This window comes from Trichosurus vulpecula, chromosome 2, assembly GCF_011100635.1.
Source record: "Trichosurus vulpecula isolate mTriVul1 chromosome 2, mTriVul1.pri, whole genome shotgun sequence".
Taxonomy (NCBI): domain Eukaryota; kingdom Metazoa; phylum Chordata; class Mammalia; order Diprotodontia; family Phalangeridae; genus Trichosurus; species Trichosurus vulpecula.
In genome coordinates, this window is record NC_050574.1 from 179,996,880 (window position 1) to 180,014,229 (window position 17,350).

At 40.5% G+C, this 17,350-nt stretch overlaps 1 protein-coding gene across 2 annotated transcripts in view; it reads right to left on the reverse strand.

The window, feature by feature from the left end:
* XPO4 (exportin 4) overlaps nt 1-7,284 on the reverse strand; it is a 130,538-nt gene extending 123,254 nt beyond the window's left edge. The window contains exon 1 of one of the 2 annotated variants that reach the window (XM_036743679.1): nt 6,694-7,284. In XM_036743679.1, the coding sequence (XP_036599574.1) occupies nt 6,694-6,762 (69 nt within the window). In that variant the 5' untranslated portion in view covers nt 6,763-7,284. The remainder of the gene's footprint in view (nt 1-6,693) is intronic. The other variant, XM_036743680.1, reaches the window with a different exon arrangement.
* Between the last annotated feature and the right edge of the window lie 10,066 nt (nt 7,285-17,350).

Sequence of the window (17,350 nt, forward strand, 5' to 3'; positions counted from 1 at the left end):
GAAAACTCCTAGAAATATTATAGCCAAATTCCGGAGCTCCCAGATCAAGGAGAAAAATACTGCAAGCAGCCAGAAAGAAACAATTTGAATATTGTGGAAACACAATCAGGGTAACACAAGCTCTGGCAGCTTCTACATTAAGGGATCAAAGGGCTTGGAATATGATATTCCGGAGGTCAATGAAGCTAGGATTAAAACCAAGAATCACCTACCCAGCAAAACTGAGTATCATGCTCCAAGGCAAAATATGGATTTTCAATAAAATAGAGGACTTTCAAGCTTTCTCAGTGAAAAGCTGAATACAAAATTTGACTTTCAAACACAAGAATGAAGAGAAGCATGAAAAGGTAATCAAGAAAGAGAAATCATAAGGAACTTACTAAAGTTGAACTGTTATGTTTACATTCCTACATGGAAAGATGATGTGTATAATTCATGAGACCTCAGTATTGGGGTAGCTGACAGGAATATACATACATACATACATACATACACACACACACACACAAACACACTCACACACACACACACATATATAGAGAGAGAGAGACAGAGGGCACAGGACGAGTTGAATATGAAGGGATGATAGCTAAAAAATCAAATTAAGGGATGAGAGGAATATATTGAGAGAGGGAGAAAGGGAGAGATAGAATGCGGCAAATTATCTCACATAAAAGTGGCAAGAAAAAGCAGTTCTGTTGGGAGGGAAGAGGGGGCAGGTGAGGGGGAATGAGTGAATCTTGTTCTCATCAGATTTGACTTGAGGACGGAATAACGTACACACTCAATTGCGTATCTTACCCCACAGGAAAGGAGCAAGGGGATGAAAAAGAGGGGACAACAGAAGGGAGGACAGATGGGGGAGGAGGTAATCAAAAGCAAACACTTTTGAAAAGGGACAGGGTCAAGGGAGAAAATTGAATAAAGGGGGACAGGATAGGAGTGAGCAAAATCCAGTTAGTCTTTGACAACATGAGTATTGTGGAAGGGTTTTTCATAATGATACACACATGACCTATGTTGAATTGCTTGCCTTCTTAGGGAGGGTGGGTGGGAAGGGAAGAGGGGAGAGAATTTGGAACTCATAGTTTTAAAAGCAGATCTTCAAAAAAAAAAGTTGTTTTTGCATGCAACTAAGAAATAAGATATACAGGCAATGGGGCATAGAAATCTATCTTGCCCTACAAGAAAGTAAGGGAAAAGGGGATGGGGGGAGTGGGATGACGGAAAGGAGGGCTGACTGGAGAACGGGGCAATCAGAATATATGCCATCTTGGAGTGGGGGGGAGGGTAGAAATGGGGAGAAAATTTGTAACTCAAAATCTTTTAGAAATAAATGCTGAAAACAAAAAATACTAAATAAACAAATAAATAATACACACATACACACACATATATATCTACACACACACACAAAAGAAAGATTAAAGAATTCTGATCAACACAATGACCAATCATGATTTCCCATAAGAATGGACTCAAGGTACAAACTGAGGCATATATACATATATGTTGTTGCTACTGAATCATCTCAGTTGCATCCGACTCTTCATGACCTCATTTTCTTAGCAAAGAGATTAGAGTGATTTGCCATTTCCTTCTATAGCTCATTTTACAGAAGGGGAAACTGAGGAAAACATGGTTAAGTGACTTGCCACACAGCTACTAAGTCTCTGAGGGCAGATTTTCGCAGTCTATCCACTGTGCCACCTAGCTGCCTCTGTGTGTGTGTGTGTGTGTGTGTGTGTGTGTGTGTGTGTAAGCATGTGTGTACGTGTATATATATTATGTGTGTATGTATCTATTTGGCTTTTTGACATGGCCAACACAGGAATTTGCTTTGCTTTACTGTGCATATTTGTTATAACGGTATTGTTTTTTCTTTTTCTATTGTGGGGTGGGGAGAGAGGAAGGTAGGAGAAATAAAAAACAAATTTTTCTTAGTTTAAAAATATTTAACTTAATGTAGAAAATGTTTCTTACGACTCACATTAAAGAAAAATAAATTACTCCTCATCCTGAACTAAAATGTACACAGATGTCATTCTGAACTATAAAGTTCATTCTGCCGCACTCTAGGTCATGAGGCACTACTGCTCATAATCTATCATATTTCTATCATACTAAGATTTTAAAAGAAATTTATGTTCTAAATGTGTTGCTTTTGGAAAGCTACCTTTCTCCACTTGGCAGGTAAGCCAAGTGTTTGCAGACAGAGGTTCCTTTCAGGCTCTTTTGGTCTCTTTGTTATTAGAAAACAGGCAGAACAGTCTGAATACTCCATTGGCAATGTCAGGAGAAATTAAGAAAAGTCTCCACTATTATGTGCTGGGTAGGTCCCCTGTGACAAATAGGACACAGACAAGAGTAGCACAAGAAGGGTTAGGATTAGATCACCAAGCCATTTGATTATCTGAGTATAAGTCATTCATTCATTTCTTGCTGTGGATTCTCCACACAGGCAACAGCCTAAAGACAGGTTCACAACCCACCTCGGACACTAGCTATGTGACCATAGGCAAATCATTTAACATCCCAGTGACTCAGATTTTATGAATGCAAAGTAGTGAAAATAAAACCTTAGTACTTATTTCACAGGGTTATTGTACAGCTTAAATCAGAGGGTACAACACAGAAGCAAATCTTAAGCCACCTATCTTAATAATATATCTGTATGGAGCAGTTAGCTGGCACAGTGGACAGACTGTTGGACCTGAAGTCAAGAAGACTCATTTTCTTAGGTTCAAGGTTGGTTTCAGACACTTATTAAACCTGGGCAAGTCATTTAACCCTGTCTGCCTCATTTCCTCATCTGTAAAATGAGCTGGAGAAGGAAATGGCAAACCGCTCCGGTTATCTTTGCCAAGAAAACCCCAAATAGGGTCACACAGAGTCAGCCAGGACTGAAAAATGACCTTAGGCAGGTCATTTAACCTCCATGGGTCTCAAGCTCCTCATCTGTAAAATTACAAGGTTGGCCTAGACTGATTCTTAGGTTCCTTCTACCTCTAAAATCTATGATCCTTTGTTAGCTATAATCACCATTTCTCTATGCCCTAGGAAAGAGTTTCTTGAGTTTGAATGTGACAAGAAAAACTTATCAACGGCTGACCAATATTCCTGGTGATAACACTATTGGTCATGTTAAAAACGTCTCATCATCTCATCCTATAAACTAAAAAGGAATGACATCTTGGCATCCGTACTAAAAGTACGAGATACTGGGTAGTCTGTTTAAAGAGCCTCTTGTACATTAGATGAGGCAAAACTGAACATTTGCCATTTTGTAACAAGTTATCCATGTGACTTGTTAAATAAATTTCTTTGTCAAAAGACAAAAAATATCTTTATAAAGTTGTTAGACAGTCATTAATAATGAGACAGTTCACTACACACATTTTTACTAAAGAGCCATTTTAAGCAGTTGGAACTTCTTCAGGTCTAATGGTGAATGCAAAAACAAAGTATTTTTTATACGATAACTCATTCCATAAGATGAATGATTTTAACTATACCTATTGGAATTGAATTGTCCTTGCTATTCAAAAGTAGTTTTAGTTCTATACCTGAAAAACAGTACAATAACTTCTATTCATACCATAAGTGATACTAGAGAAATCGTCTCATGAATTCCCAGCAGGATTTAACTTATGGTGTCAGTGATGGACTTCCTCCACCAAAGCAAATCAAAAAATTCTCTGCAACTTAGTCTGGCAGAGTTGCCCGGGACAATGAGTGGTTAAATGACTTGCTCGGGGTCCTACGGGCGGGCAGTTAGGGGTCTGAGGAAGACTTGAACCAGGTCTTTCTGTAGCTAGCTCTCTATCTACTATGCCATGCTATTCTTCTTCCAAATTGGAGAAAATAGATAATGGGAGAAATAATTTGCTGTTTTAATGTTTTTACTGATTATTTCCCAATAATCAAATCTACCTCTCTGCTGATATAAGAGCATGAAAAGATTTTCCCTAAGTGGAATACAATATAAATTCAATTTTCAAATAATCATCAACCTGGTGATAAAAGTCAGTTTTGTCAAATCTATGAACATGGGAAGAGTTCATTACTAAATAGGTGATGGAGAGAATCAAAGAAAATAAACAACTCTGATTATATAAAATCAAAAGTTTTGCACAAAAATATAACATAATTAAAATCAAAAGAGAAACTGAGTCATAGGGGAGGGGGGAATCTTGCATTAAGTTTCTCTGATAAAGGTCTCATAACTAAAATATCAAAGAAATGATTCAAAATTTTAACACTAAGAGCAATTTCCTAATAAATGGCCAAAAGATACAAACAGGTAGGTTTCAAAGGAAGAAATCCAAGCTATCAATAACCATAAGAAAAAACGTTACAAATCACTAATAACTAGTAAAACGTACATTTCAAGTAACTGAGCTTCTACCTCACACTCATCAGACTGGCAAAGATGACAAAGTAGGAAAGTGACAAAAGGAAAGCAGGAACATTAAAACATTGCTGATGGAGGAGTGACTTGGTCCAAACATCCTAGAAAGCAATTTATTGTAGCTCTTTTCATGGTAGCCAAAAATTGAAGACTAAGGACCTGTTCTCCTATTCCAGAATGGAGAAACAAATTGTGATATATGCACATAATGAAATATACAGTGCCATATGAAATGACAAAATGGACAGCATCAGAAGAAACTGGGTGGACCTCTATGAACTGATGCAGAGTGAATTGAGTAGGACTGAGAGGACAATTTAAACAATAACATTACAAAGATAGCAATTTGAAACTATGCTGAAAAAGTTACTAACTTATGTATGCCCTCTGACCCAACTATTCCACTAGGAGGTCTATACCCCAAAGAGATGAAAGAAAGGAAAAGAACCCAATAGCCATAGTTATAGCACTAGTTTTCATAATAACCCAAAAGTGGAAATTAAAAGGGTACCTACCTATTGGGAAATTCATAAACAAGTTGTGATATATGAATGCAGTTTTAGAGGAAACTGAAAAGGTCTCTATGACCTGATGCAGAGTGAACAGAACTAGAACAACTTACACAATAATAACATTAAAGAGAAAAAAGATTTTGAAAGCTTTTAAAATTGTGATTAATGCAGCAATAGTCTACGAGTCCACGGGGCTGGCTATGAATCAGACCTACCTACCTTCTGCCAGAGATGATGCATATTGGGACATGGACAAGGTAGGAATCTGTTTTGCTGAGCTATATGTATTTGTGAAGATTTTTTTTTAAAAGTATTACCGTTCAATGGGAAGGGTGGAAGGAATAAGAAAGTACCAAAAATGTTGGTTTTAAAAAAGGGGGGGAGGGTGGTGGAAAGAACACCAATCAATCAAATTTTATTTTTCTGACCAGCTGAAGACAAGGAAGACTAACATTATTCACCTAAACATATCTATCTCTCTGAGCCCCTGGCTGTTAATATTTGCACTTATTTGCTAGACTAACAAATTATTTTCTGAATAACCAGAACAGAAACAGCCTCAAAAAAGAGGCTAGTCTTTTCGTTTTCGTTTCTGTAGAAAAGATGCAATTGCAAACCCTTTTTTTTTTTAATACTTTTCAAAGTGGGAGGTAATAGCCACGGCTACAAAGAGTATGTTGGTTACCTACTCCTCCCCAAAAGCATCATCCACCCACGACTCAAATGGTCCTACAAAATACTATCCTGTGAAATTTAGTTGAACATCTGAGTGATACTCAAGACATTTACTGGGTGCAGGAACAAAGGTTCTCTCAGAGAAAAAGAAATGCTACAATGATTTCTGGCTACAACTGGTGCAAAGAAAAAAAAAATGACGCCTCACTTAGAGCCCGGTCTTCAACTTCCAAAAACTTTACAAACACGGAAGTCAAAAGTTACAAAAACAATACTGAACCAGCAACTCCGAGCACACACTTTGTTAAACGATGGTATATGTAAGTTGTAGCAGTCCCCTCGCCATCCTTCCCTTCCTTCTCCTCTGCCCGAAGCCCTTTAACTCGACCCTACCAAGCTTTCTGGACAACTAAGCTCGGAGAAGCTGGGTGGGTGAAGCCGGAGGCTGGACCCGGGAGTCCACCCCCTCCAAACAGACGTTACTCACCGGGGCTTGGTGCGAGGACAAGATTTGGCCCCGGTGACCTTGGCCCCAAAAGGTTTTTTCCTCCATTCCTCCCTCCCTCCCACGTGCTGTGGACTGCAGCCACCCCAGAAGTGGCTGCGCTTCGGCGAAGGCGCTTAGATATCTCGACCTAGATGGAAAACTTGGGCTGCTCAGCCGCACGGTCTGCAACTTCCCTTCCCTCCACCCACGAGCCTCCTTCCCTGGGACTGCCGGCATATCTCCAGTCTCCACCGATCCCTCCGGATCCCCACGAGCTTCCACCCCGCGCCCCGGCGCTTCCGAAGCTGGCCAAGGCGGGCTGCGAGCCCGGGACGCGGGCAGGGTGAGGGGCGGACCGAGCACCCGGCCGAGGCAGCCTCCCACGTCCTCGCGCCGGGGCGGCGCGGTGAAGGGGGTCTGGGCTCCAGGGAGAGCAGAGGGGCGACTGAGCGGGTCCTGCGCCACGCCACCGCCGCCGCCTCCAGGGCTCCCTAGGGGCCCCCAAGGGAGCCGGCTGGGCCGACGCGGGGAGCCGGGCCTGGGGAGAGGGGTGCGACCAGGGCCGCCCGAGGACCCGGGGCTGGGGGGCAGGGGCGCGGCACCCTCACCATCAGAACTTTGGCCGCGTTCTCCAGCTGAGCGATCACTTCTGGGGGCCCCAGCGCCGCCGCCATCATGGTCTCTCTTCAATGACGCGCCATGCGCTGCATTGTGGGAGCGGGCGCCGCGGCCGGCCAATCGCGGCGGGGACCCGGCTACCTCACGCGCGGATCCAGAGCCAGTCGTAACTGTGGCCGCTGCCGCCGCGGGCGCCGCTCCTTCCTCGCCTCCAGGGGTCCGGCACCCGGGGCCGCGGGAGCTGAGGGCAGCCCCCGGGCGGACCTCCGAAAGAGGAGGAGCGGTCGCGAGGGTCTCCCCACCCCGTCCCGTGGGACGACTTGCCCCGGGACGCGGAAGGAGGCGGCGGCCGTGCCCCCTCCCTGGGCGGCTGGGCACTCAGCCCTCGGCCGGTGTAACCCGCGGCGGGCCCGGCGCATGCGGACACCCCCGCGGTCCGGTCTGGGCCTCGACCTCTCCGCCGATGTATCCTTCCCCGTAGGCGGGGGCATGCGTCCCGGTCCGCGCCGGGTCTCCTTATACCCCCTGCTGCCCTCGCAGCCCCGTACACCTTCACACTCTTCCACTTTTCCGAGCGTCTCAAACTTCCCGTTGGTGCGTCTCCACACCCCCCGCGTCCCCTCCTCGCGCTTCTCCAGCTTCACTAGTCTGTGCAGGGACAGAGGCATTTCCTGGATGGAGTTACGGGGGGTGGGGGTGGGAGGCGTGATGGGAAAACTTCATGCGCTTCTGGAATACCTTTCTGCAGTAGTTGTGCCTCAATGCGTACCGGCGTCCTGTTCCCTCTTTATCTCCCCATTGTTACCAGGCTATGCCTGTACAGTATGTGGATATCTTGCCACCCCTCCTCTAGAATATAAGCTCCTTGAGGGCAGAAACTTTAAATTTTGTCTGTGTTTCCAGTACTTCACACAGATCGAATGCTTAATAAATTCTCGGAGGTTGATTTAACCCATTTAGCAGCCTGACTGGGGTTCCCTCCTAAACCGGGTCTTAGGAATACCAACAGCCTTTATCATCTCAACGGTCTTTTGATTTTTCCTTCCGTTAAGCCTTTACCCATTGCCATCTTTGCTTTCCAAGGGCTGCCACTGTAGTTTCTAAATGATGACATAAACAGAACATAGTAGGAAAGTTTTAACCTGGAATCCTAAACTTGGGACGTAGGAATCCAGTGAGCCCTTTCTATGAAGTTAAACGTATTGAATTTTTTTCTAGCTTTGTCCTTACCTATTGAGTATCATTTCAAGAAAATGTTTATATTGGAAACTTATTTGAGATTCCTTAAATATATCTAACCTTTGTCACTGCCCCTCAACAACTATTGCGTTTTACTTCTAGTCAAACTAAGCAAATTTCATCTTAAATTCTTTTTATTTGACAAATTGTGAAAACAAAGTTAAATCTGCTTACAAATTATGACCTTTCATGCTACAAAGTTTGATTGCATAGACATTATGTGAAGTAGTATACTTTGAGACATTTAATATTTAATGAGTGTTACATTGCTTCATGTTTGGCTTCGGTAATTCTGTAAGCGTGTTTTGCCTGCCTCTTATATAAATACTTTGTAGTGAGACATTCCCAGATCAAAGACAAAAGGCAATCAAGTTGTTAATCTAGCCCTCCATGACTGTAAGTATCCCAAGTGATTTTTTTAAACAAAATTTCAAACATATACCAATATGAACTTATTTCCTGTAAGATGAGCCTAAAACTTTCAAAATGATGTATATCATATAGGACCCTACTGACAAAATGTAATATTGCAGCCTAACTCTATGAAAGGAATGGAAGTTATTATAGTAGGAAAAGCCCCCCCAGGGTGAGAAGTTTGAGTCCTGACTCTACAACTTCCCAGTGTGTGACCTTGGGTAAGTCATTTAACCCCTATGCACTTCTGCAAAATAGGAATGATGATACTTTTTTTTAGATTTTTTTGTTTTTAGTTTACAACACTCAGTTCCACATGTTTTTTCTTCCTTTCCCTTCCCCTTCTCTCCCTCCCAAGACACCATGAAATCCGATATGTGTTCTGCATATGCCTTTGCATTAAACTTATTTACACAATAGTCAAGTTGTAAAGAAGAATAATGACCAATGGAATGAGTCATGAGAAAGAAGAAACAGAACCAAAAAGGAAGAGAAAAAAAAAGAGTAAATAGTTTGCCTCAATCTGCATTCAGGCTCCATAGTACTTTCTCTGGATGTAGATAGCTCTTTCCATCATGAGTCCTTTGGAGCTGTCTTTGAACCTTGTATTTCTGAGAAGAGCCAAGTCTATCAAAGTTAGTCATCACAGAAGCAATATGTCTGTGGTTGTGTACAGTGTTCTCCTGGTTCTGCTCCCCTGACTCAGCATCAGATCATGTAGGTCTTTCCAGATTATTATGAAGTCCATATCTTCCCCATTTCTTATAGCACAATAGTATTCCATTACATTCATATACCACAAATTGTTTAGCCATTCCCCAATTGATGGGCATCCCCTTGATTTCCAATTCTTTGCTACTACAAAAAAAGAGCTGCTATAAATATTTTTGTACATAAGGGTCCCTTTCCTGGTTGTGTGATCTCTCTGGGATACAACCCTAGAAGTGGTATTACTGGGTCAAAGGGTATGCACATTTTTATAGCCCTTTGGTCATAGTTCCAAATTGCTCTCCAGAATGGCTGGATCAAATCACAACTCCACCAATAATGTAACAGTGTTCCAATTTTCCCATGTCCTCTCCAGCATTTATCATTTTCCTGTTTTGTCATGTTAGCCAATCTTACAGGAGAGATACGATACCTAAGAATTGTTTTGATTTGCATTTCTCTAATCAGTAGTGATTTAGAGCATTTTTTCATATGCCTATAGATGGAATGATGATACTTTTAGAATATGCTTCACAATGCTGTTGTCAATCAACAAGAATTTTATTAAGTACTTACTATATGAAAGGCAACTGAGCCAAACATAGGGATACAAAGACAAAAAATAAAATGGTCTGCATTCTTACGGAGCTTACATACTGTCAAGGGAGATAATATGGAAAAGATAAGATCATATAGGGGGAAGTCCTAACAGGAAAGGACTATTTAAATATACTGTATATTTAAATGTTACTGTATATATCTAGAAAAAAAATTAGAAAAGAATTCTGGAAACCAATGTGGAGGCAAGGGAATCATTTAGGCATGGGAGAAGTTATTAAGTCTAGGAACTCAGGATACCTGGGGAATGAGAGAGAGTTCATGAAATCGGGAAATTGTTACAAAAACATTACCACTTCAATGCATATATATCATGGGCACCAACCTCAGCTCTTCCCCATCGAAAGCATTCAGCTAAGTCTACTGAATAATTTATTCCATGGGAACGTACAGAATCTGAGAATTAAAAGGGAACTCAGAAGTTACCTGGGCGAGTCCATAAAGAAGCAGAAGTTCCCTCCGAAGCATCCCGTATTCAAATGCCCTCCAACAGTGGACAGCTCGTAAACTAAAGAAGCAGCACGTTCCACTTTTGGAAAACTGAGTGATAGGAAGTTTTTCCTTGTACTGTGCCCAAAATTGCCTCTTTGTAACTTCTACTCATTACTACAAGTTCTACTCCTATGACCAAGCAGAATAAGTCTTAATTTCTCTTCTATTGACAATATCTTGGACAATTATCTCCATACTAAACAATTCAAGTTCCCTCACTATTCTATTCCTTCAGTGTCCCTTTTTAGTCTCTGAACCCATTCCAGTTTGTCAGTGAACTAACAGAAATTGCTTCATGTCTTTATATCCCCAACAAACCCAGTGCCTAGCACATAATTGATACTTAATAATAAATGCTTGCTGATTGAAGTAAATTACTTTTAAAAAACAACTTTGGCTAAATGCATTTATTCCATAAAGAAATGGATATCTGTCCACTCAATACTGCTTTTCATCAGTGCAAGACTGATGCTTCCATACTTTAATAATTTCACGAGTTTTTTTTTAATTCACATGACAGCCAACTTTTTAACAATAAACTTCTCAAAAGTTAGCTGAGCTAGACAGTCTTTCCCAGCCCATATTCACTCTTTCCCAGCTTGCTTTGGTCTATGGAGCTGATTCCTAGCCTTCAAAAATCAAGATTCATATCCTTGGCAAGGTATTGAGTTAAAAATTCACTAACACTTTCATAGATGGGAATTAAAACATCATTTGGGCAATCCTTTTATAATATTCTTCAATACTATTTGAAAAAACAAAGAAAGAGTTGTAGAGTGAGTTTTACCATGTACCCAGAAAACTAAAAGAAATATTTCATAGGACATTTGGTCATCACATATTAAATTAATATTGATTAATTAACAATTAATATTAATAAATGTCATTGCAGCTTCTGCACTAACATTTTCTGAGGACAAAATGGTAGAGAAATTCTACAAAGAACTTGATAAGACCCTCCGAATTAAATCAGCAGGCATTCTAATACTTGGTGACTGCAAGGCAAAGTTGGGAAAAGTTAAGAAATATGGGAAAGTTTGGTTCAAGAAAAATGAAAAAGGCCAAAGACTTACAGATTATAAAGAAATGTCATTCCTTTATTATGAACTAAAAAAAAGAATTAGTATACTGAGGACTTAGAGAATACTAAATATCTTAAAGAATGGAATAGATTTGATTATAACTGACAGGAAAAGACTTGTTATAGATAATGGGAATTATCCCTGAATCAGCTGTGTGTGTATACTCAGACTATCAACACAGAGTTAAAAAATAAAATTTTCAGAAGTAGGAGAAGAAAGAATGAGAAAAAAGATATATTATTAAAATGACAACCCTTAATTATTTAAACATGTTACTGAAAATCAAATATGGTAAATGGACAAAGAACTGATATTGACATGATTATAATTAGTATGTCATCCAGAAATTTAACCAGAGTAAATTAATTGTCACAACAATGAAACCAAAAGAGTCCAGAAGAAAACCTCCATCAACAAATATCTGACTGACTTGCCAAACAAAGGGAAAGGTCTGCCAAAGACAACACTGGGTTGAAATATAAACTCATGTGTGAAATCATATAAAGAGAAGTATGGAAAGTGATGAGCAATATCATCTCAAAACAAGCAGAGGAGGGTAAAACCAGTTTAAATAAATATCGTGTGATATGCAGCTAACCAAAGTCATCCCATGGGTATTCAAGAATGAAAATGGAAGGAGGACTACAGACAAAAAGGAAAAATGGAAAAGATTTACAAAAATGATATTAACAAATTTTTCTCCATTGCGGTTGGTGGGCCTTAAAATTATAGTCCTCTAAGGCCCTTATAGAGGAGATAGAAATGACCACTAAACAGAATGAAAAAAGGGGAAAGTAGTCAGATTGAACTAAGCATATACAAAGAATATCCCTGTTAGAGTCAATTCAGTTGTGAGGTCATTGAGGGACTGATAGACAAAGTATATACCCAAAGGAGGGGAAAATACCAAAGTCACAAAAAAAAAATCTCAGACCTTGTTAATAACAACAACAACAAAACTGATCAAGAGATCAATTATATGTACCACCCTACATGCCTACTCTCCCATCTGTACAAAATCTTTATGAGCTATCTATACAAGAATTGAGGAGATCCTCAATAAGGTTATAGAGAACAAGCAATCTTTCAAAAGCTATATTCAACAGTGGATCATCTCTTCACCATCTCATAATTAATTGAAAGAAAGAAAAAATATAAGACCCTATTGTACTTAGTGTTTGATGACTAAAAAAAAATTAATTCAATACCAAAAAATATCAGTTTACAAGCTCTTTTAAATCATGGCGTTTCCCATCCATGAAGATCATCCCAGGATTCCTAGGAATAGATAGGTAACAACAAAAAGAACCCTGTTCAATGACCCATTTATGCCAAGGCATAAAACAGCTATGTGTTCTTTACAAATATTAGCCACTATGATAGAAAAGATCCAGCATAGCATCCAGATTGAGGAAGGATTCCTTCTCATCTTCAATCTCTACTTGCTGCTTCCCTGTCAATACACATTTATTAAATGCCAACTATATGCTAAGCTCTCAGGATACAGATGGTCCCAGCCCTCAAGGAGCTCACAATCTGATGCAGGAGATAACAAACAAACAGGTATGTACAAATAAGCTATATACAGGATAAATAGGAAATAATAAAAAGAGGGAAGGAACTAAAACTAAGAGGGTTAGGAAATTTTTGTAGAAAATGGGATTTTAGTTGGGATTCAAAGCCCATAAGCAGAGGAAAAGAGGGGACACATTCCAGGCATGGGGAGAGGTGGGAGGGAGCCAGACAAAATGCTTGGAGCTGAGAAATGAGTATCTTATTCTTGCAATAGCAAGGAGGCCAGTGTCACTGGATTTAAGAGTATGTGGTAGGGAGTAAGGTATAAAAAGACTGGAAAGGTAGGAGGGGACTAAGTTGTGAAGTACTTTGAAAGCTTAAACCTCATTTTGTATTTGATCTTCGAGGTCATAGGGAGCCATTGGACTTTATCGAGCAGAAGGGTGACATTGTTAGACCTATGCTTTAGGAAAATCACTTTAATAGCTGAATGGAGGATGGATTGGAGTGGGGAGAGACTTGAAGCAGGCTGACCTACCAGCAGGCTATTGCAGTAGTCCAGGCCTGAGGTGATGAGGATCTGCACTAAAAAGGTAGTGCAGTCAGAAGATAGAGGGAGGTATATTTGAGAGATGTTACAAAAGTGAAATTTGCAGGCCTTGGCAACAGATTTATTACAGAGAAGAGAAATACTGAGAAGTTGAGGATGACACCTAGGTTTCAAACCTGAGAAACTGGGAGGATGATCTTTCCCTCTACTGTAAATAGGGAAGTTAGGAGGAGGGAAGATAGTGAGTTCAGTATTGGACTTGTTGAGTTTAAGGTGTCTACTTGACATCCAATTTGAGATGTCTGAAAGGCAGTTGGAGATAGGAGATTGAAGGTCAGCAGAGAGTTGAAGCAGAATATGTAGATTTGAGAATCATCAGTATAGAAATGGTAACTAAGCTCTTGGTAGCTGAGGAGATGACTAAATAAGTAGTATAAAGGGAGAAGAAAAGAGAGCCTAGTATGAGTATTCAACAAAGTCTGATAAATAGGAGGACAGGAGAGAGTGGTGTCCAAAAAAACCTGGAAAGAGGAAAGTATCAAGGAAAAGGTGATCAGTATCAGAGGCTGCAGAGAAGTTGAGGACAATGAGAATTGAGAAGAAGCCATTGGATTTGGGTTTGGCAATAGCGATCATTGATAACTTTGGAGAGAACAGTTTCAGCGGAAATATAATGTGAGAAGCCAAGTTATAAGGTGTTGACAGTGAAAGTAGATAAAGTGGAGGCACCTGCTATAGACAACTTTTTCAAGGCATTTCACTACAAAGAACAGAAGTGATATAAGATGATAGTTATTGGAGATTGAAGGATGAAGCAAGGTTTTTTTGAGGATGATGAGACATGAACGTGTTTGTAGACAGCAGGGAAGCAGCCAGTGGACAGGTAGAAATTGAATATGTGATAGGTGGGGATGACAATGTACAATTGGTTGGAGGGAACAGAATAGAATTGCATCATTTCTGCAATTAGAAGGATTAGTCTTGGTAAGGAGTTCATGTGAGACTGGAGTAAGGGAAGAGATAATGTCAGAAGGCATCTGGGTGATATGAGAAAGAGGGAAGAAGAGGCAGCATATGGTGAATGGCATCAGTTTTTTCCATAAAATCTAAGGCAAGGTTGTCAGCTGAGACAGGGGAGGAGCCATGAGGGGTTTTGGGGGGAGGAGGGATGGGGGCCGGTGTGGGGAGGGGATGAAAAGGTTTGAGAGAGCTGCTAAGTGTTGGAGCATAGGATATCTAGTTGAAAGGAAGGTATAGTATGATTACCTAGCAGCAGTGAGAGCCCAGTTGAAGTTAACATGTATTTGTAGTGAACTCAACAAGAATCGTTCTGTGATTTTTCTCTACTTTCATTCAGCAGCACATGTATAGGAGCTAAGGCAGTAAATGGTGGAAGTCATCTGAGTCTGAAACTTGACAAAGTGCAATTAGTGATATGATAAAGTAGCTAGGGACTCAAGAGGAGGGGGTAGTGTGGAACTGAACTCATTCATCAAAAGGTCAAGATGGGAAAAAGAGGAGAGAGTGGCTAGTGCAGAGGAGATGGTCAGGGAGAGAAGTGAGGGCTGGAGGCACTGGAGGTCACAGTATGGATGAAGAGTAGGATTTGGTAAGGGAAGGCAGAGGGAGAGGTGAAAAGTGTACAAACATGTCCATGTCTCCCCCATCCTAAAAAAAAAATCTTCATTTGATCCATTTATCCCTCCTAGCTATTGTTCTCTCTCCTCCACTTCCTTTTGTCTATTTTTTCCTCCACTCTGTCTTTTAATCTCATTCAACTGAATCTGCTCCCTCCAATTACCAATGATCTTTCGTCAGCTCTAAAGGCCTTTTATTATTCTTCATTCTTGACTTCTCTGTGGTCTTTCATATTGCCAACACCCTTTTCTTGATACTCTCTTCTTTTAAGGTTTTCATGACACTCTTCTCTTCTGGTTCTCCTACCTGTATGACTACTCCTTCATAGTCTTATTTGCTGGATCTTCATCCTGGTCACACCCACTAATTGTGGGCATCTCTCAAGGCTTTGTTCTAGGTCCTTTTCTCCCTCTATACTATCTTACTTGGTGACCTTATCAGCTCCCATGGATTTAATTAATTCCTTGCAGATGATTCTCAGATTTATTCGACACTAACCTCTTTCCTGACCTCTAAGTCTTGCATCTCCCATTGCCTCTTGAACATTTTGAACTAGACATCCTATACACATCCTTAAACACATGTCCAAAATTAGCCTAATTATGTACTCTCTCTCTTTTTCTTTTCCTAACTTCCCTATGGTAGTATCAAGGGAACCTATCCTCCTGGTCACCCAGGCTTACAATCTCGGTGTCATCCTCTACTCTTTGTACTCTTTCACTCCCCATACAGAATCAGTCTCCAAGTCTATTGATTCTACCTTAGTAACATACCCCCTTCTTTGCTATGACACTACTGTCACCCTAGTGTACTCCATCACTTCATGCCAAGAGTATTGCAGTAATCTTCCTGCCTCAGGTATTTCCCCATTCCAACCTATTCTTCACTCAGCTATTAGACTGACCTTCCCAAACTCAGGTCTGACTGTCACCCTCTCATTCAAGACACTCCAGTGGCTCCCTATAGCCTCCAAGATCAAAAATTAAATTCTCTGTTTGTAATTGAAGACTTTTCATGACTTGCTCACTCCTTCCTTTCTCATCATCTTATACTTTACCACCATATGTTTTACAATCCAGTGTTGCTGGCCCCACTGACCTCAAACAAAATGCTCCATCTTCCAAGATGTATTTTCACTGGCTGTCCCGTACCTGGAATTCTCTCCCTCTTTAACTTTGCCTCCTGGCCTCCAAGTCCAAACTAAAATGTTACTTTCTAAAGAAGGTAGAATTTTCTAATTCCCCATAATGGTACTCTGTTGATTATCTCCATTTTATCTTGTATATATCTTGTTTGTACATAATTGTCTGCAACTTGTCTTCTCCATTAGAGGAGGGGAAGGAATAAAGATTTGTATAGTGCTTTCTATGTGCCAGTAACTGTGCTAAACACTTTTTACAAATATCACTTCATTGGTCCTCACAACAACTCTTCAAGGTAGATGCTATTATTATCTTCATTTTACAACTGAGGAAACTGAGATTAAGTGACTTGCCCTGGGTCATACAACTAGTAATTATCTGAGACTACATTTGAACTCAGGTTTTTCCAATTCCAGGCTCAGTACTCTACCCACTTTGCTACCAGCTACCTCTAGTCTCTAAGCTCCTTGAGGACAGGAAGTATTTGTGTGTGTGTTTTTCTTTTTTTAATTTCAAGGTATAGTCAACACTTAAGACAGTGCCTAGAATATATTATACACTTAATAAGTGTTTGACTTGCCTTCCTTGTGGATGGTAAAGACCTCCAGATGTTCTTAGTTTGGGGATTATGTGCTAAGTTTATCAAGCCCCAGAGCTTCCTGGGAGTGATCTAGAATCACGCAAAGGAGTTCTTCCACTCAGAAAAGACTAAGTGGATGAAAATATCTGTTGCTAAAATTTCAATGTTATACATGGATAGAGCTTGTCCAACAGTATGTATTCTGAGATAGATGGTACAACTAAATAATGACTTGGGTCTGGAGTTTAAAAGGAGGAATGGGCTCTATTGCTTTGGGAAAACTACAAAGCTTTTTTACTAACCCCAAGCTTCCCATGGAACAAAACATTCCGTTTTCCAGCTCTGGACATTCTCTGTGACTGGAGTTTATTGAGTAGGGAGGTGGCATGGTCAGACTTTCACTTTAGGAAAGTCCGCTTTAAAGGCTGAGTGAAGGATGGATTAGAGAGAAGAGAGTCTTAAGGCAAGCAGATCCACCAGCAAGCAGTTCCAATAGTCCAGGCAAGAAGTGATGAAGGCCTGCACTAGAGTGGTAGCAATGTTAGAAAAGAGAAGGGATCATATTCAAGACATGTTGCAAAGGTAAAATTGACAGGTCCTGGCAACAGATTGGATAAGTCAGTAGACAGGGAGGAATTGAAAATAAGTGAAAGAGTGGGGATGACAGAG